We start from the raw sequence: 20,746 nt of genomic DNA, 5'->3' as shown, positions 1-20,746 counted from the left end.
CCCCTCCCTTCCTTCTTTCTTTCTTTCTTTCTTTCTTTCTTTCTTTCTTTCTTTCTTTCTTTCTTTCTCTCTCTCTCTTTCTTTCTTTTCTTTCTTTCTCTCTCTCTCTTTCTTTCTTTCTTTCTTTTCTTTCTTCTTTCTTTCTTTCTTTTTTTTTCTTTTTTTCTTTCTTCTCCCTCTCTCTCTTTTTTAAAATGGGTTTTTTTCTTTGTGTACCTTGAGTGTGAAAGTCCAAATCTGACATTACCTTTCAACATCCTCAGGCCACTGTCACTAGTAGTGGCTTGCCTAAGTGCTTGTTCCACTTTTTCCCGGCGCTTTGATTCAAATTCCAAGGCTTCCTGCAATTTTCTCTTGGCTTTTTTCTCCTTCTTCAGACGCTTTTGCATGGTAGCTAAAACATGAAAAGGTAAATGGTTGGCAAAACTTCGGCCAACAGTTGCCAGTTTTGGTAGATTATAAACCATAGATACAGATACAAAGAGACACAAATCATATCATTAGCTTCTTTGGGTTCCAGTTCTCATTAGATTCAGAGTGTTCAATCATACAATTTGCTTCTTTTTGCTTTCACCTCTCCAGTGCATATGCTTTATTATAAACATACATTTGTATGGCAGTGGTAGTAGTGGTAGAAAATTATTTTCTACTTTCACTAACTACATGCTTGTAATGATAGCATTAAATATTTGATAATTTCTTAGATAGACTTATTGGACACCTTCAATATATTGGTTCATAGCAGGGTTTTAAGTACACCAATCTTCATAGTCTTTCTGAATCAATTTTTAAAAATTGAAATATTTTCATTGTGACAATAGAAAAACATTCAAGAAACACGTAAAATTAAAAATTTTATGACATTTTAAACATGTTAAAAGTGTTTACATATAATTAAAATATTTTATTGAACTACTTATGATGCTAATTTAAGTTTCATTTGTATTTATTTCACAGTTCAAGGTCTTTCACATAAATGACCTTCAGCAACTTGAAAAGAATAATTTGCCCAGGTAAATTTATGTTTATGTGAAACAAAAATTAAGAAGTCTGAGGTAATAACAAAATTGGAAAACTTGAAAAAAACACACTGAGAAAATATGGTTTCTGTTACTTTTTAAAATATTTATTTATTTTGAGAGGGGAGAGGGGCAGAGTGAGAGAATCTTCAGGAAGACTCCCCACTAAGTGTGGAGACCCAGTGCAGGATCTATCTCACAACCCACAAGATCATGACCTGAGCCAAAACCAGGAATCTGATGCTTAGCTGACTGAGCCATCCAGGTACTCTTGGGTTCTGTCATTTTTTGATGAAAGATTATTAAATGATGTTCAACATAAAAATATTTTACTATTTTAATTATACCTAATTATCACCATTCATATAAAGCATTTAACAAATTATTTAAATCAGAAATCTATATTATTCAAATTAATGTATAACTTAATGTCCTTAATAATACAAAATTTTGCTTCCTGTAAAATCATTGGCTCAAAAATATTCTATATGTTGATTCCCTTGAAATTTATGATTACATATATTACAAACAATGTCACAGTGAGGAGAGAAGCAAAAAAATGTCTACCTTTAGTTCAAAAAACTGACCTAAGTAGCCTGCATTGTTTCAATAAGGATCACTTATGTGCTAATTGCTACATTCTTTTTTTTTTTTTTAAAGAAGGAAGGAAGGAAATAAAATCTTAAAAAAATGGTAGGTACCTGGTTGGCTCAGTTGGTAGAACATGTGACTCCTGATCTCAAGGTTGTAAGTTCAAGCCATACATTGGTGCCCTAATTGCTACATTCTTAAAGGGCCTTATGACTGCCTGTAAACCTCGCTGATAGTTACCATGAACTGAATGATAAGCACCAGAGAAATATTGTGAAAGCAGTTTTATGAGTAGTTATTTGAAGAAGACATTTATGATGTAATACTCCCTGCATATCCCTCTCCTTTGAGCACTAAGCATATAACCACCAGCTTCATACAGCAAAAAGTACAGCTCTTTCTGCCCATGGGTCCTGTCGCCATGCTACTTAAATAAACTTACTAAGTTGCACTGTAAAACATCTCAAGAATTCTCTTTTGACTGTCGTGCTCAACAATCCCACAGCATCAACATATTACTTTAAATTATATAAATAAATAACTATCATTTATTTAGGACCTACTATGTACTGAGCATTTTTTCTGGGACTATATCTAGTTACTTTTTTAATTGGAAAAAAAATAATAGGAATTCTAAATATACATATATATACAAAACTATGTTTTTTATATAATATTTACATATATATAATTACTATTCTTTCTATATACTTGGAGAGTTGTTACTTTTAACCATAACATCAATTTCCCCCTCTTTCTTTTTCTTTTTTTAAATTTTATTATGTTATATTAATCACCATACATTACATCATTAGTTTTTGATATAGTGCTCCATGATTCATTGTTTGCATATAACACCCAGTGCTCCATGCAGAACGTGCCCTCTTTAATACCCATCACCAGGCTAACCCATCCCCCCAACCGCCTCCCCTCTAGAAACCTCAGTTTGTTTCTCAGAGTCCATAGTCTCTCATGGTTGGTGTCCCCCTCCGATTTTCCCCCTTCATTCTTCCCCTCCTGCTATCTTCTTCTTTTGTTTTTTTTTTAACATATAATATATTATTTGTTTCAGAGGTACAGGTCTGTGATTCAACAGTCTTACACAATTCACAGTGCTCACCATAGCACATACCCTCCCCAGTGTCTATCACTCAGCCACCCCATCCCTCTCACCCCACACCACTCCAGCAACCCTCAGTTTGTTTCCTGAGATTAAGAATTCCTCATATCAGTGAGATCATACGATACATGTCTTTCTCTGACTGACTTATTTTGCTCAGCATAACACCCTCCAGTTCCGTCCATGTCGTTGCAAATGGCAAGATTTCATTCCTTCTGATGGCTGCATAATATTCCATTGTATATATATATACCACATCTTCTTTATCCATTCATCTGTCAATGGACATCTTGGCTATTTCCATAGTTTGGCTATTGTGCACATTGCTGCTATAAACATCGGGGTGCACGTACCCCTTCAGATCCCTACATTGTATCTTTGTCCCCCCCTCTTTCTTTTCAATCATATGACTTCAGATAGAGTTCACCCTTTGTCATAAAAAGTTAGTTATACTGGATATGAGATATTTAGGGAACTAGAAAGAATTTTAAGTGATTTTCCAGTTCAACTATTGGAATAGATGAGGATACTGAGGTTTACAGAGATGAAGTACATAATTTTTTTCTAACTCAATGAGGTTAACAGAGTAGGTTCCTATAATTATGCTAGTCATTGTATATAAATGTTAAAAACAGTGCTTAGCACATTAGCCAGTAGTAGTAGTACTAGTAGTAGTGGCAGTAATGATAGTAGTAGTGATGATGGGATATGTTATGGTAGTAGCAGTGGTATTATTATTAGATCATAATATGCTACATTTATTAAATACAAATACTTCAGAATAAGTTTGATAGTAGATAAAATACTGCATCTACTATGTCTAGGCCATTTTTATTTTTATTTTTCTTAAAGATTTTATTTATTTATTTGAGAGCATGAGAGGGGTTGTGGAAAGCATGAGGCGGGGAGAGCATGAGCCATAAGCAAGGGAGAGGGTAAAAGCTTGAGATGGGGGGAGGAGCAGAGGGAGAGGGAGAAAGAGGTTGAAGCAGGCTCTCCACTGAGCAGGGAGTCCAACTCTGGGCTCGATCCCAGGACCCGAGGATCACAACCTGAGCCAATGGCAGATGCTCAACCAACTGAGCCACCCAGGCTCCCCTACCATGTCTAGTCCTCTTTAAAAGACAATTGATGTCATAATAATTATAAAGATAGACCTGAAGTGTCTATGAGAAGTTAATAAACAGAAACCGGTATGAGCACAAAACTTAGAAGCCATTTTTATTCTATGTAGTAGATATGTAGAAGTCAATCAGAATGTTATTATATTTAACATATGATTATTAGGTTCTTTAGTATAAAAATTATCTTACTAAAAATATGTTTTTATGACTGCTAATCATAATAATCTATTTTGTATAACAAATCCCAGAAATAAATGATTTTTTTCTAAACTTTAAAAGACAAATTAGCTTTTGCTTAATAGTATTTAATGACTTTGGCAAGATAAGGAGAGGTTTAATTCTTTTGTTTTTAAGATTTTATTTATTTGTTTATTTATGTAAACTCTACAACCAATGTATGGCTTGAACTTACAACCTTGAGATCAGGAGTCACATGTTCTACCAACTGAGCCAACCAGGTACCCCCCATTTTTTTTAAGATTTTATTTTTGGGTGTTATACGAAAACACTGAATCATGGATCACTACATCAAAAACTAATGATGTATTGTATGGTGACTAACATAACACAATAAAATTAAATTAAATTTAAAAAAGATTTTATTTTTTAAACAGGTTTAATTATTTTTAAATGCAATGACTGAATTTATATTTTGAACCAGACTAACAGTGGTTCCCAGGCCTTAAGGAAAATATACAGTAAGTTTTCAATTACTTGCCAAAATTTTTGGAATATAATATACTACTCTGAAATAATGAAAAGTTAGTGGATTTCACTCAACTGGAATTATTCTTCCTTGTTTAAGGAGACATTATCTACCTTGTGGATTTTCTCTCCCTTTCTTTGCCTCTCCTTCCCACTCTTTTAATTATTTTATTGAATTTTTACTTAGTGACCCTTCCATAGAAGAGTAAGCAGAGAAGAGAAGAGGTTGAAATTCACAATCATCACTTTCCTTGCTGTTTAGTAATTTATGGTAAATGTAAGGAAAAGGTGGAAATTATTAGCTGAAGTGAAGTTTTAAATTTTCTCTGGTGTTGATATGAACTAGTCTCTTTATCCATATCTGTACATAATCTCATGTCTCCCCATGGTTGGAAAGTTATTCTATTTGTGAACATTAATTCTCCATTCTCTCTCTTTTGTCTCCATCCTTACTTATGGAATCTTAGTTCAGTCCTCACCCCCACTGCCAAGAGCAAACTCATTTTACATAATTTCCTTGTTTTTAGTCTTACTCCAAGCCCTCTTTAATCTATTCCCAATACCAAAGTGGTCTAATTTAAATCAGACCAGATCATCCCCCTGCTTATCTTTGACTACTTCCCATCACCTATAAGACAAAATCCAAGCTAATCTTCCACATGGTTAAAAATGTCTTTTACAGTTTAGCTTTTACCCTCATCTTTCCCCATCATCTCTCACAGTTCACTTCATAAAATTCAGAGCCACAGTAATAACAAACTTTATAGTTGTCAATGTATGAGGCTTCTTGCCTTCATGTTTATGCTCACTGAAACCTCTATCTAGAATGTCCAAATCACTCAGATACTCTCATGCCCTTTCTTAGCCTACTGATCTTCAGATTCAAGTATTAGCATCAGAAACCTTTTCTCAATCATTAACTCCCCCACCAAGCTGAACTAACTACCCATTCTCTATATAACCATAAATACTGTGCATCATTGTTCTTTCCACTTTGTCTTGAAATTAACTGGTTGATTGTGCTAGCCCTCTAAAATGTAAATCTCTCCAGGACAGGGACTGTGTTTTATTTATCTTAAATCCCCAGAATCTAGCACTGTTCTGGGCAAAGATTAAGCATTTCATCTACAAGAAATTATTAGATTGTTTAGATCCAGGGTATTTTATAAAATTGTGAGAAAACTAAGAATATTCATATTTTCTAAATCTGCAAGTGGCCTGAAGTCCAGATCTATTTCATTATCTTTTATAAGAGAAATAGTATAAATATCTTACTATGTGGATTACACACAGTATTTGATTCTTATCTTGTCATTTTTTCAGTAGTTCCAAGCTATCCCTGAGAATATTTCTACTACTATTGAGAATATCTACAACAAAATATTTATTCTGTAATTGAACTTGTTAAACTTACTTCTGCTTTGAAGCTCAACTGCGAGCTGTCTTTCAAGGTTTTCTCTAATTTCTCTCTCTCTATAGAGCTCCATTCGCAGTTCCTTTTTTTCTTGTTGAATCTGCTTCTCCTGGATGTGAGCATTATCCAAAGCCACTTTCAGTAGGCCCTGTCAAAGTACAGCAAATGACATGCAGTTCATCTTATCTGTTTTAGTTACTCAAATCTGAAATAATTAATGTAGATGCTAATGTCTTGTATTACATTTATTTTGTTTATAGAAATATTGTTGACCTGAATGTTGGTCAACAGAGTCTCCACGGAGGACAGACTATCAGCAAAAATGAACGGTCCAGGGAATCCAGGAGGCAATGCCTGCCCAGGAGTCAGTTGGATCTTGTCCAAGGGTGACCTCATCATTGGAATTTGAAATGATACTTCTTCTGGAAAAAACAAAATTAATATCAGAATGTTCACAATTAACAGGTCAAAATTTTCACTGTGTTTCCTTTACCTCTAATAACATCTATAAATATTTTGTTTGTAAAACTAGATGATGGAACAGTCTTAATTGGAAGTTATAGTTATTCCCCAGCTGCTTCTAGTTTCTTAAAATAAATGTATCAGTAAATAATCAGTGAAAAATGAAACAACATTTATTGCTAAAGAGGCATGAGACTTGGAGAAATACATTTATGATATGTTTATGAATACCTATAAATTAGTCAGATTCCCTCCTTGTAAAGCATACACTGTTTGTTTTCCTTTTCAAATCTGTCATTTATCATCAATTATCTATCTCTCTATCATCTATCTATCATCTATCACCTCCATTCTTTAATAGCTTTATCAAAATATAATTCATACACAATAAAATTCACCTATTTTAAGTGTATATTTCAATGTTTTTTAGTAAATTTACAGAGTTGTGCAACCATTATCGCAAATCTATCTTAGAACATCTTGATCACCCTCAAATTACCCCTCATGCCCATTTACAGTTAGTGTCCTTCTCCCACCCTCCAGTCCGTGGTAATAACTAATCTACTTTCTGCCTCTATAGGACTACCTTTTCTGGATATTTTACACAGATAGATACAATATGTGGTCTTTTATGTCTGGCTTCTTTTACTTAGCATAATGTTTTTGACTTTCATCCATGTGGTAGCATGTATCAGTGGTTTCTTCTTTTTATTGCTGAAAAGTATTCCATTACATGGATACATTGCTTTTTGTTTAATTATTCACTAGCTGACAGGCATTTAGATTATTTCCGATGTTAAATTTTATTTTGAAGAATACTACTTATGAAAAAATATTACCTGTGGTGTAAAAACACAAGTTGTATCATTTCTGCCCTTTTATTTTTATATTATCTTCTCCCACATTCTCATTACTTTAACAAGATTCTCTCTTAGTTTCAGATAAAGAGACACCAATAGAATTTTTGTTTAATAAGATGCTTTAAACAGATATATCTAATTACAAAAAGAATCATCTCTTACACTGAGAAGCTAACTACTTGACTGTGTACTTGAATTCTGACTGGACATTTTTTTAAGTTAGATGTATGAACCAGACAGCAAATTTTTCCCTGCAATTATAAACTGGGACGTTTTTGACATAGGTAAAAATAAACTGCTACAAAGAAATAATCTTGGAAGGTAGCAAAACAAATCCTGGTATTCTTTTTTTTTTTTTAATTCATCTATTTATTTGAAAAAGAGAGAGAATGGAGGGAAGGGGCAAAGAAAGAGTGACAGAGAGAATCTCAAGCATACTCCCAACTAGCACAGAGCCCAACACAGGGCTCAATCTCATGACCTTGAGATCATGACCATAGCTGAATCAAGAGTTGGATACTTAACTGAGGTACCCAGGCACCCCCAAAACCTGGTAATTTTTTTAGTTTAACTTTAATTAGCCAACATTTCATTAGTTTCAGATGTAGTGTTCAACAAATCATCAGTTGTGTATAACACCCAGTGCTCATCACATCACATGCCCTCCTTAGTGCCCATCACCGAGTTACCTTATCCCCCCACCCACCTCCCTTTAGCAATTCTCAATTTCTTTCCCATAATTAGGAGTCTCTCATGGTTTGTCTCCCTCTCTGGTTTCTTCCCATTCAGTTTTCCCTCCCTTCCCTTAAGGTCCTCTGCACTGTTTCTTATATTCCACATATGAGTGAAACTATATGATAATTGTCATTCTCTTATTGACTTTTTCACTTAGCATAAAACTTCCAGTTCCATCCATGTCGATGTAAATGGTAAGTATTCATCCTTCCTGATGGTTGAGTAACATTCCATTGTATATATGTACCACTTCTTTATCCATTCATTTGTTGAAGGGCATCTCAGCTCCTTCCACAGTTTGGCTATTGTGGACATTGCTGCTATGAATGTTGGGGTGCAGGTGCCCCTTCATCTTACTATATCTGTATCTTTCAAACCCTGGTATTCTTAAATGGCTTCAACAGCAGTGCATGATGGGTGAATCATAGCATCTCAAACAAAATTACTCTATTCACTAGAGTCTCTTCATTTCGGTAACTGGGCACAAGCAAAGTTTGAAAATATGCATCTCCTTAGTCAAAAAACTTTTCAGTGACCCTATATATTGTGAGAGTCATTCAAGAAAAAAACAAAAAAACCTAGGCTTGAATCTGGACCTAACTAATTTTCACAAAAATTTAGCTATTGGTTCTGGTTCCAGTAGGGATAGGAATATGGATTTATCATATAGTTAGAGCTAATTTTTCAATTACAAGCAGCCTATACATGTAGTATGCAGAGTCTTGAATCACACAGATTTCATAGTCATGGTTTGCTCCATAGCAAATGGTATGCTCCATTTACTGAATGGGAAGCTATGGCATAGAATTGTGAGAACTTTCTGTGAGATTTTTAATGGGACAGCATAAAATGTTTTTAATAAAGATCACCATTTTCAATTTCTTTTTTTTACAAATTCCAATTCTCCAAAATCTATATGGATAAAAAATGCTGAACAATTATTTTATAGAATGAACAGTTTCATATTATTTGAATCCAAAATGTTATAAAAAGCATTATTTGTCTTAAAGAATTCAATAAAATGTATAAATTAATCTGTTAATTTTCTTTTAGCACAAGAAGCTATAATGAACGTATTCTTAGGAATTGTTTTTTTCATAAAACTTTAAAAACAATTTTTGAGGGGCGCCTGGGTGGCTCAGTCATTAAGCGTCTGCCTTTGGCTCAGGTCATGATCCCAAGGTCCTGGGATTGAGCCCCGCATCGGGCTCCCTGTTCGGCGGGAAGCCTGCTTCTCCATCTCCCACTCCCCCTACTTGTGTTCCTGCTCTCACTATCTCTCTCTCTCTCTCTCTCTGTCAAATAAATAAATAAATAAAATCTTTAAAAAAATTTAAAAAAAATTTTGAGTATAAATGCATGATGCATGTGTTTTGTACAATTCCCTTGTAAAATTAACCCTAAACTTTTTCCTTCCTTCCCTCCTTCCTTCTTTCCTTCCTTCCTTCCTTCCTTCCTTCCTTTCTTCTTTGCCAGTGGTATTTTTGGAAGAGATGAAGTATTCCAGAGGGAATGAACACATTATCAGAAATTCTATGATCTATTTCAATTACAAAGTTGGAACATTTGAAATATGTCATTAAAAAACTAAATTCTAAAAAAACCCCTAAATTCTAAATTGTTTTAGGCATCATCTCTAATGCTTATAAAGCACATTTCTTAAAACCTAACCAAGCAATATTATGTCCTATTTATATTGTTTGAAGTCTGTATTTAGCTAGTATTTTGTTTTCTGCACATGACAAATGTATAGAATACTGATTTATTGATAATAAGTGGGGAGGTTTTACACCTTTGTATTGATGTTTATAAATCTTAAAGTATGAATTTATGTAGCCTGGAAGATCTATTTTTACAAAATGAACTGCTACAAAGTTAGAACATTGACATCCTGCTGATTCAGAGGTAATATAATGTTTCCCCTGAATAAACATTTTGTATCAGGGCAGAGTTCTTAAAATTAATGGATTATTTGTTATATATCACTCTATACACAAGTAATCTCACTGGTAAGAATCTGAGGGGTATTCTACAAACAAGGTACCCAAAATGAAAGCAATATTTTCAGTGTGCATAAAACAAAATTAAAACTACATTAAAATTCCCAGAAGTCTTCTATTTGGAGATGAAGTAAATGCCATTGAATGGGCTGAAAGGAACATTACTATTGACTATGAAGACAGGTTGCATGGTCTATGGTTTGTAATGTTGCTGTACAGTAGATTGAAGTTTCAAAATAGCATTACTCTTCTTTAAAGAGATGGACACAGTTGAATTAGGTGTTGCTTGCCGCAGTGAGGATCAAATGCAAAAAGAATCATATTTCATCGGACCTAGTCAACACCAGGAAAATAAATAGAAATATAAGAGGTATGCAGGCTATGATTCATTTTGATAATCTGGCCCAAGAGAGATACATAGAGACAGCACACAGATCTAAGCTTCTACCAAAAGACAAATAGTACACAGAGGGTGGGAACTGGGATGACAGTGTAGCAGAGGTCACATCGATTTTCAGCAGCAGTTTTCACACAGATGAGATAACCCTGGACTCTATTTGGCCCATTGTTCATATCCTATCTGTCCCACAAGCAATAAATTTCCTAAACCTAGAAAAGGGCAGTAAAGAAGAAGGATTCTACTTATGACTTCTTATGATTAAGTTTCTGTGCTAACCAAACATGCTTTTTCAGACCAAGGTCACATTGTATGTTAAGGTCCATAATAGCCAAAAGCTAGTCGAAGCATATTATATTTTGGTGTACATGAGTGAAAAAAGTGTCAAACCGTTTGTCATTTTTTTTTCTGATTTAAATCACATGCTACGAAAAATGTATAAAATATGCATTAGAAATCTATTTCAATCTTGTAATAGGTCTTCACATCTGAATGACATCGACATTTTGCTCAGATTTTAAAGACATTCACTGTTATGTAGGAATTTATTCAGGAGGCTTGAGAAATCCTAATTGGCAGTGAAATTAAATATGGACAAGTACTAGAACCATAGACTGTTGGTTAAATTCATCTCTTTGTAAACCAGGAAGAAAGGGTTTTGACTGAGCACTTTGATTTAAAAGGCTGGTGTTCAAAATGTGTATATTAAAATCTTTATCAACACACAAAATGCAATGGTATAAGCTAAAAGATAAAGATAGGACAAATGCTAAATCTAGCTGAGGATATGAGCAACCTCTTCATTTATTGTAGAGAAGTGGAGACTGCTTTTATTGAGCCTGTTTGTTAAACTTGCTATACTTGGTAAGTATAGTTGCTATACTTGGAAATCCATTTGCAGAACAAGCTCTTAATTTTGATTTCTTCTTTAGGGCCCAGATGAATACATGTAAAGGTTGACAATAACTTTAGTTGTATAAAAAAGATAAACATATGGTAAATGCTCAGAATGAAAAAGTCCCCCAAAAATGAAAATCAAGACTGCTAGAGACTTTCTATATGAACGCAGTGCTTATTTTCCCACTTTTTCATGGAGTTCAGTGTGTCCTCTTTCCTCTGGGCTTTGAGGATTGTAATACAGGATTGGAAAATGAACACCACTGACTCATTTAGCAGTAGGAAAGTGCAGCCACTTGCCATCAGGTCATCAGTTTTTATTCTTCACAAATAAATCATATTTCACTATTTGATTTGAATGCTTTCCCCTATGTACTGCTGCTCAAGAGACTTTCTTTTGTTGGTGCTGTCAATATTACATTTGGCACAAGCAAGACACCTGCTTCCCTCTTCCAAACTGAGGAATAATAACAACAAAATGACCAACTACTGTGTAATGATGTGACTTTCATGAATATAAGGAAGTGTTCATGGTCTGAGTTAACAACGACTCAAATGTTGCCCTTACCAAATGTGGAAAAGAAAACTTGATCCCCAAATTGTTACATTTCTTTAGGGAGATGTAAAAAGAAATAGTGCTGACAAATGAAAACCAAAAACTAGTAGCAAAAGGGTGAAGGGTCACCAGCCTGAGAAAGTGAGATACAATACTACTAAAACTAGTATGGCCCTGTTTTGCTCTGGATCCTTAGATTAGCAATTTGGCATAACAGGTTCCCTTATAAATTATGAATTAGAAATAAGTCATCTTTCAGAAAAAAATATTATGCTGATAACAAATATTATATCCAGTGAAGATTTGGAAGAAGTATGATACCCAGTCCTTGCTGTTAAGGAGCTGACACATCTTGAATAAAAGTCAACAAGTTATAGAAGTGGACAATTAAGTGTGAAATCATGTGACATGTTATTAAGTGCCTCTCAAAGGAGAGATCACTGCAGTCTGGAGTAAGCATTTAAACTAATCCATTCACTCTAGCTGAAAAGTGTTCCCACTATCATTAAAATAAACCCCATGGATTTCCCCAAGATATTAGGTATACCAATAAGGTGCCTTGCTCAAAATAGCGTTGAAAAAACTGGGTGAAACAACGATAAACAGTTTTAATTAAAGCAAGGGTTAGCAGATAAATTACAGAGTGTTTAGTGAATTTGAATTTCGGATAAACAGCAAATGACTTCAATGTAAGTGTGTCCAAAATACTCCATGGGACATCGTTATACTAAATGAATAATTTGTTGGGGCGCCTGGGTGGCTCAGTCATTAAGCGTCTGCCTTCGGTTCAGGTCATGATCCCAGGGTCCTGGGATCGAGCCCCACATCGGGCTCCCTGCTCGGCGAGAAGCCTGCTTCTCCCTCTCCCACTCCCCCTGCTTGTGTTCCTTCTCTCACTGTGTGTCTCTCTGTCAAATAAATAAATAAATAAATAAATCTTTAAAAAAATAAAAAAATAATTTGTTGTTGGGGTGCCTGGGTGGCTCAGTCAATTTCAGCTCAGGTCATGATCTCAGGGTCGTGAGACACAGCCCCATGTCAGGTTCCTCACTCAGCGGGGAATCTGCTTTAGATTGTCTTTCTCCCTCTCCCTCTGCCCCTACACCCCTGTGCATGCACATGCTCTCTCTCCCTCAAACAAATAAATAAATCTTTAATGATAATAATAATTTGTTGTTTATTTGATTCAAATATCACTGGGGATGATGTTTTCTTTTTTTTTTTTATTTGCTAAATCTATTAAAGCAGAACAACTCAGAGTCTTTAAAAAGCTAGTGCTAAATATAAGCATATGTTACATATTAATTTAGACAGCTGAGAGCATAGTAATGAAGATCAAAAGATACCAAAGCCTGATTGTGTAAGTTGGAAACTCTGCTCTGTGATTTGCTAGCCCTGGGAAAGTTACTTAATTTTTCTCTGCCTCAATTTCCTTATCTGTAAATTTCAGATAATAATAATACCTATCTCATAAGGTTGTTATAAAGACTAATAAGCTACTATTTGTAAAGTTTGTACAACAATGCCGACCCAAAGGAAATGCAAAATAATTGTATGTAAAATAAATTAAATGGCAATTGAACATTCCCAGGAGTGGGAGAGGAGCCTATAGTAAAATATTTGGCCACCTAAGCATCCATTAACACCTCATAAAACATGTGGCAAGATTCTTTTTTAGGTAGTAATGGGATAAGCCTGGCTTCACCCTCAATTAAGCCAATATTAGTTTTTCAGTTATCAAAGGTCTGAGGAGACTTCATAAGTCAAGGTCAGTGTTTCTCAACTGGGGGTAACTTTGCAGTCCAAAGGACATTTTGTAATGGCTAGAGACATTTTTGACTGTCAGAATTGAGGGGGTGGGAGTGTGTGCTACTGGCATCTTTCTGCACTGAACTTCTAATAAAGAATTTAATAAGCTTGTGATTTAGAACTAACACAATAATTTACAATGTTTGTTTTATAGTTCTCATGCATTTAATTTTGGGTCCCCAAATTTAGTTCTTTGCTCAAATGGCACTTTATTATTGAAATCTATACTGAACATCCTATTTAACTTTCTTTAGTTTTGTATTTCTTTTTTTTATTATTAACATATAATGTATTATTTGTTTCAGTGGTAGGGGTCTGTGATTCATCAGTCTTAACACAATACACAGTGCTCACCACAACATCCTACTTAATATTGCAACATGTACCCTTATTTTTACTCACTTAACATGTTTTCTTTTTTCCTAGAAAATTTATCACCAATAATACATAATGTAACTTATTTGTTTACTATTTTTGTTATGTATTTTATCTCACTACAATACACTCTTCTTGAAAGTGGGAACTTTGTCTTTTTAAAATTTTTCCTACTAGTGTCCTCTCAGTATCTACAATTGTAACTATCCTGGGTTTACAACACTTATAATGACTTTGGATATGCACACTGGTAACCTTAAAACTTGAGGTAAGATTTCCAGTCATCAGATTGATTCCATTCTTTTTATTCAAAAAGATAAGATTGTACATGAATATGTAATTTAAAAATATTTTTATAAGTATATGGTCAGAGGAAGGAAGAAAGGGGTAGAGGTACAGAGTTTCTGGTCAAATCTTAGCCTTTTCAATAAAATCAATGATTACTATACAGATAATGGGACAAACTAGAATTTTGCAATTTTGAAAAATAGTTGATATAGTTGTCATAACATGCCTATTGTATATTTATTGAACTTGTCTACATATCATAGTCCTTTGAACAAAAAATAGTAAAATATAACTCTTTCTGACTCACACACATACTTTCCCATCATCTTTGAGATGATGTATTACTGCATCAAAGATAAAGCAAAATTGACTGATTTTTTTAAAAGTAGATCTATATTTACTAGAGCCTAGAAATTTAGAAAAAAAAATAAAAAGGTAAGGATCCAGAATGGAAAGAAATTTTATACATAGACCAAAATTTGCCCTGAAAACTGCAAGACAGACAAAGATTTCTAATATAAAAAACTAAACAATACCAGAGGCATGTACAAATCCCTTCTCCAGAAAACCACCTTGGCTACTTCTGTGAAAAAGGCTGCAGAGATAACATTAACTGAATGGGGAATAATAATGTAACACTCTGCATCAGAAATTGACAAACAAGAAGCAAAAGTGGGCATAGAAGTAAAGTGGGAGGGAAGCTGATGTTTTTTGTTTTGTTTTGTTTTCTTTTAGGAAGCTGATGTTTTAAAGAGATGTGTTTAGGAAAGATTGTGGGGAGGGCACACATTTCCATCAATTAGCTGACTTTTCCAGGTGATAATGTTTAATTATGTTGACTTAACTTTAAAATGGCCTCAGGGTTTCAATATAATCCTACTTTTACCCTTACTAAGGGTTCAGTCATCTGGCTGATTGCAGAGGCTGTAAAGCAGATTTCTCATTTTGTTTCTCTGCCAGGAAATGTGCAAGCCTTTCAATCAACTAGAGAAGAAACCTCTCTTCCTAATCTGGCACAAATAAGGAAGAGAAATTTATTGTTCTGACCTGGAAATTCAGGTGCTAACTTTAAAATCACTGCTGCTGTTGTTTTGTTTTGTTTTGTTTTGACTTAGCATATCTGACTAGAGTGGTTTGGTGGAAGGCACAAGGGAACAAGATACTAGTATCTAGCACTATAACAACAATAGTTCTTAAACCTTATCATGTATCAGAATGTCCTGAAGATGTTTTTTAAAAACTTCCCAATTCCTAAAGTTTCTGATTCAGTAGGCCTAGGGTAGGACCTGGCTACTAGAACTTCTAAGTGCCCAATTGATAGTTGATGTTGCTGGTTTGGGGACCACAGCTTGAGAAACCACTGGACTATATAAAGGTCAAATTTTGCTATATTTAAAGATGATTATATTGCCTCCTATCGCAATATCTTTTTAAACTAGCCTGTACAATTTTAATAAATCACTTCAAAATTATAACTAAATTTAAGTATATATCTTCACAGCTTTAAGAACTGTATTAAGGAGGGCACGTATTGCAATGAGCACTGGGTGTTATATGCAAATAATGAATCACAGAACATTACATCAAAAAATAAATAAAAAAAGAATTGCATGAAATTAAAGACACATCAACTAGCCTCTTCTATAGATCTAGAGATTCTAAATATCAATTTACATTTCACTGAAAAGAAGTGTATAATGAGACCTATTTGTAAACATAGAATCAGGAAACTAGAGTTAAAAATGTGAGTCTACACAGATAAAAACAAAATTCTTTTCCAAGTACGATTTAACATAAGCAATTGTTTAATAAGGAAAATCACAGTTCTATGCATCAATCCTTAGATATTATTTCTCTGTATTCAAAAAAGGTGGAAAGTGGGTATTCTGGCAGCAATGTCCACAATAGCCAAACTGTGGAAAGAGCCAAGATGTCCATCGACAGATGAATGGATAAAGAAGATGTGGTGTATATATATATACAATAGAATATTTTGCAGCCATCAAAAGGAATGAAATCTTGCCATTTGCAACAACGTGGATGGAACTGGAGGGTATTATGCTGAGAGAAATAAGTCAATCAGAGAAAGACATGTATCATATGACCTCACTGATATGAGGAATTCTTAATCTCGGGAAACAAAACTCCAGGGTTGCTGGAGTGATAGGGGGTGGGAGGGATGGGGTGGCTGGGTGATAGACATTGGGGTGGGTATGTGCTATGGTGAGTGCTGTGAATTGTGTAAGACTGTTGAATCACAGACCTGTATCTCTGAAACAAATAATACATTATATGTAATGTAATGTAATGAAAAATGAAGGGGGGATATCAGAGGGGGAGACTAACCATGAGAGACTATGGACTCTGAGAAACAAACTGAGGGTTCTAGAGGGGAGGGGGTTGGGGGGATGGGTTAGCCTGGTGATGGGTATTAAAGAGGGCACGTACTGCATGGAGCACTGGGTGTTATACGCAAACAATGAATCATGGAACACTACATCAAAAACTAATGATGTAATGTATGGTGATTTACATAGCATAATAATAATTTTTTTAAATAAGGAAAAAAAGATTAAAAAATAAAGATGATTCAAAATCAGAATGACACTGTAATGGAAAACCTGACAAGAATAATCTATACAGCAGTATATAATTTGTCACCTCTTATAAACTAATAAGAAATTAATAGATATAGAGATGTGACATATATAGAGATATCCTCACTAATAACTGCAATTATACCTATTTATAATCTGTGCATAGTCATATATATATATATTTTTTTATTTTACCACCATACCAATGAAGAAAATTCAAAACATTCTTTTATTGGGGCACCTGGGTGGCTCAGTAGGTTAAGCGTCTGCCTTTGGCTCAGGTCATGATCCCAGGGTCCTGAGATCGAGCCCCGCATCGGGCTCCTTGCTCAGTAGGGAGCCTGCTTCTCCCTCTTCCTCTGCTATTCTCCCTGCTTGTGCTCTCTCTCTTTCTGTGAAATAACTAAATAAAATCTTTTTATTTTAGAAAAAAAGAACATTCTTTTGTCATTAGTTATCTCTCTCTCCTCTGTCTCACAGACACACAAACATGCACATGCATGCATGAATTCCCACACACAAACATTGATGAGACTATATGCTGATTTTTTTGTTTTAGCTAAGAAATACAAAATTGAGACACCAAGGGACCATATTTTTATGATAAAAATTATGAAGTGATTTCCTAATAGATGAGCAACACTGTTGTAAACCTAGTTAGTTCAAATTGATACAAATAATTTAATATTTTACAAAGCTGAATTTTTAAAATAAATTTTAATTATTAGGGCAAAACACTGCAATTTTCACATTTTTCTTTCTCGTGTATTGGAGGCATTAAGACACCAAAACGATTGCTTTTCCTCTGAAAATCTCAAAAGTTTTATCAATGAGGTAGGCATCTATCAGTAATGTTCCATTCAACAACTTTCACCAAATGAACAATCCTACTTTTAGATGTTGTCTATTGCCATGAGAACTTACATTGTCCATTGAACAAGCTTTTTCCTTAAAATGATAATAATTTATAGGATACAGCTGGGGGGCGGGAGGGATAAACATCATTAATAGAACATATTAATGTGCCATTTTATTTCATGTTTTAACATTGCTCTTCCTCATCTTCATTTCTAGTTAGTTTGGAGGGCTTCTTTCAAGTTTACTCTCTTCTATTTCAATATTCATATCTAAATGACTTTTTCTTATTCTTGAAACTATTTTATTTGACAGTATATCATGGAAATACTTTTGTTGTAAACATACATTCATAGTACACAGTATTCTTTTTAGTGATTTCATTGTATTCAATCCTACAATGTAACCCATAAATTATTAATCCATTTGTCTTAATCTCTGAACATTCAAAGCACATTTTGGGTACTCTTTTATGGCATTTTCTACTTATTATTATGTATTACTATGTATTTGGTTGTGTCTTTAGTTCCCTATTCTGCTGTAAGTTGCTATAGGGTAAGAACTGTGTATCACTAATGATTTACTATATGTTGGCTGCTTGAATTTAAATTAAAAAACGGAACTGTGTTTCAATTTCTCATTTGTCTCCATAATTGCTTCTAAAGCCACAGGAGTGCTTTGGTAAAAATAGATATTATTTTTGCTAGCCAGAGCAAAGAATACCAACCAGACTAGTTATAATGCTGCTTCAAATTACTGAGTTTCTAAATGCAATAACTTAATAACTTCTAAGATTTTATTTATTCATTTGAGAGAGAGAGAGACAGAGAGAACACACAAGCAGAGGGAGAGGCAGAGGGAGAGGGAGAAGCAGGCTCCCCGCTGAGCCAGCCAGGAGCCTGATGTGGGGCTCAGTCTGAGGACCCAGAGATCATGACCTGAGCCAAAGGTAGATGCCTAACTATCTGAGCCACCTAGGCACCCCTAACTCAATGACTTTTATCAGAAACATTTAGTGAGTACCTGGTGTGCATGGTGTTGTGCTGTAAATTAAAATGAGTTCACAAACTTGTAAATTGAAAAGTGTGGTAGTGATTTCTTCTAATAACTACAGTAGACAATTATAGGTTGCCTGTACGACAAAGAGAAATAATTCCAAAAATCTTAATCAATTAAAAAGTTTTCACAAATGTATCATTCAGTTTAACTTCAATGGTTATTCAAAGGTCAATCACCAAATAACCCCACTATCTTGTTTTAAATCTTCTTTCCCCTAAAATGTATGACTCTGCTATTCTACTCATAATGCAATGACTATGACTGGATCTCTCTTTATCTTGGCATGTTACATCTATAAACTTCAATGTCCCTATTTTAGAATAGGAAGAACCACCTCAGAGTGTTTGTGGGAGGTTTAAATGAGAAAACTAAAGTGGAAGTACCTAGTATTGTACTTAGCATATAGTAGATCCTCAGTAAAAATTGGCTGGATCTGAAGCTATGCTAGCCTTCTAGATATGGAATGTTTAAGGGGAGAAAAACTGCATCGAGTATAAACTGATTCCAAGATTTGCCCATGAAATTTACTTTTCTTTAATTTCTTCTAGTAAATTGATTAAAGGACTTAGTTAATGTAAGAATCATTCATTGAGGTTTTATAGTATTTTGTCTTCCTAATAATCAGACAAAAACAAACATGAAATTTTGTAACTAAAATTCCTCAGATTAGTTCCAAGGTAGTTGGAAGACTTCAGGTTCACATTATTTTTTTAAAAGATTTTATTTATTTATTCATGAGAGACAGAGAGAGAGAGAGAGAGAAGCAGAGGGAGAAGCAGGCTCCCAAGGAGCAGGGAGCCCGATGCGGGACTCGATCCCAGGATCCTGGGATCATGACCTGAGCCAAAGGTAGACGCTTAACCATCTGAGCCACCCAGGTGCCCAGGTTCACATTATTTAAGTCACATTTTTTCCCTTAAATTTAATTTATGCTACATTTTTATCCACATGGGGAAATGCAAATTTAAGGAGAGTATACCTTCTACTGAAAAAAAAAAAAAAACAGGAAAAATGTATCTTAAATTTTCCTGGTAAATTCAGCCTTATTTTATTAATCTTGAAATTCCTTTATCCATTATTTGTTACAAGTATTTATGGATCCATATGGAATGGCAGGTGCTGAAGCAAAAACACTGCAGATATTTTTCTCTTTTGCTAATAATACTAGTACTTGAGGATTTTATTTTCATCTTCTATCATAAGGGTCTTAGTTTGAAAGAAGAAAATAAAATGTTTAATGAATATAAAATTTAGATTTATTATAAGATTATGTCTTTACTGAGTGTGGGTCTATGTAAACAAAATAGTTTGATGTTTTTATTAGCTTGCAAGCAGATATATATTTATGTATTTCAGAGCTTGAAATATAAAGGGAAAAATTATTTCGGTAATCCAAATTACCCCAAAACTGCACAAACTGATCAGAACTGCATGGGTAATTTCTCCACTCTCACCTTCCAGTGAGAATTCAGGTCACTCTGATTTTCTCCTCTTTTCTTTCCCTATCTGATCCTATCCCATACATACTCATAGTCAATTATATTTCTTTAGAGGAAAAATTATTTTTAAGATTCACTTTGCACAAAGCCCAACAAAAATCAACAATTAATATTAAATGCAGTTATCTAAAATTTTCTAATTGTATGAATGTTTAAATATTGCAAACTCAGCCAGAGGACACTTGTAATGTGAAGGAATGGAAATAAAGAGGAAATTAAGAACTAATATCTAATATCTTATAATACTAATATCTTGTAAACAGACTTGAACAAATCATTCAAACTTGCTTTCCCAGGTTCCAGTTTTATGAAATTGTTCTATTTTAATAATTCAGTTATTTGAATAAGTGCTTTAAGGATCAATATTATAACATTTGATTCCAG

General features: G+C 34.2%; 1 protein-coding gene across 1 annotated transcript in view; it reads right to left on the bottom strand.

Annotated features, from left to right (window-relative positions):
* Positions 1-20,746, bottom strand: part of DACH2 (dachshund family transcription factor 2) — a 907,788-nt gene that overhangs the window by 16,587 nt on the left and 870,455 nt on the right. Inside the window, exons 8-10 of the mRNA XM_073880945.1 lie at positions 6,247-6,395; positions 5,974-6,121; positions 248-394 (exon numbers count right to left, since the gene is read on the bottom strand). Of these exons, the coding sequence (XP_073737046.1) occupies positions 248-394; positions 5,974-6,121; positions 6,247-6,395 (444 nt within the window). The remainder of the gene's footprint in view (positions 1-247; positions 395-5,973; positions 6,122-6,246; positions 6,396-20,746) is intronic.

This window comes from Callorhinus ursinus, unplaced genomic scaffold (assembly GCF_003265705.2).
Source record: "Callorhinus ursinus isolate GAN/ISIS: 27379988/994484 unplaced genomic scaffold, GSC_fseal_2.0 scaffold40, whole genome shotgun sequence".
Lineage (NCBI taxonomy): Eukaryota > Metazoa > Chordata > Mammalia > Carnivora > Otariidae > Callorhinus > Callorhinus ursinus.
The sequence above is the reverse complement of the archived record's forward strand: the minus strand, read 5'-3'. Positions and strand labels throughout refer to the sequence as shown.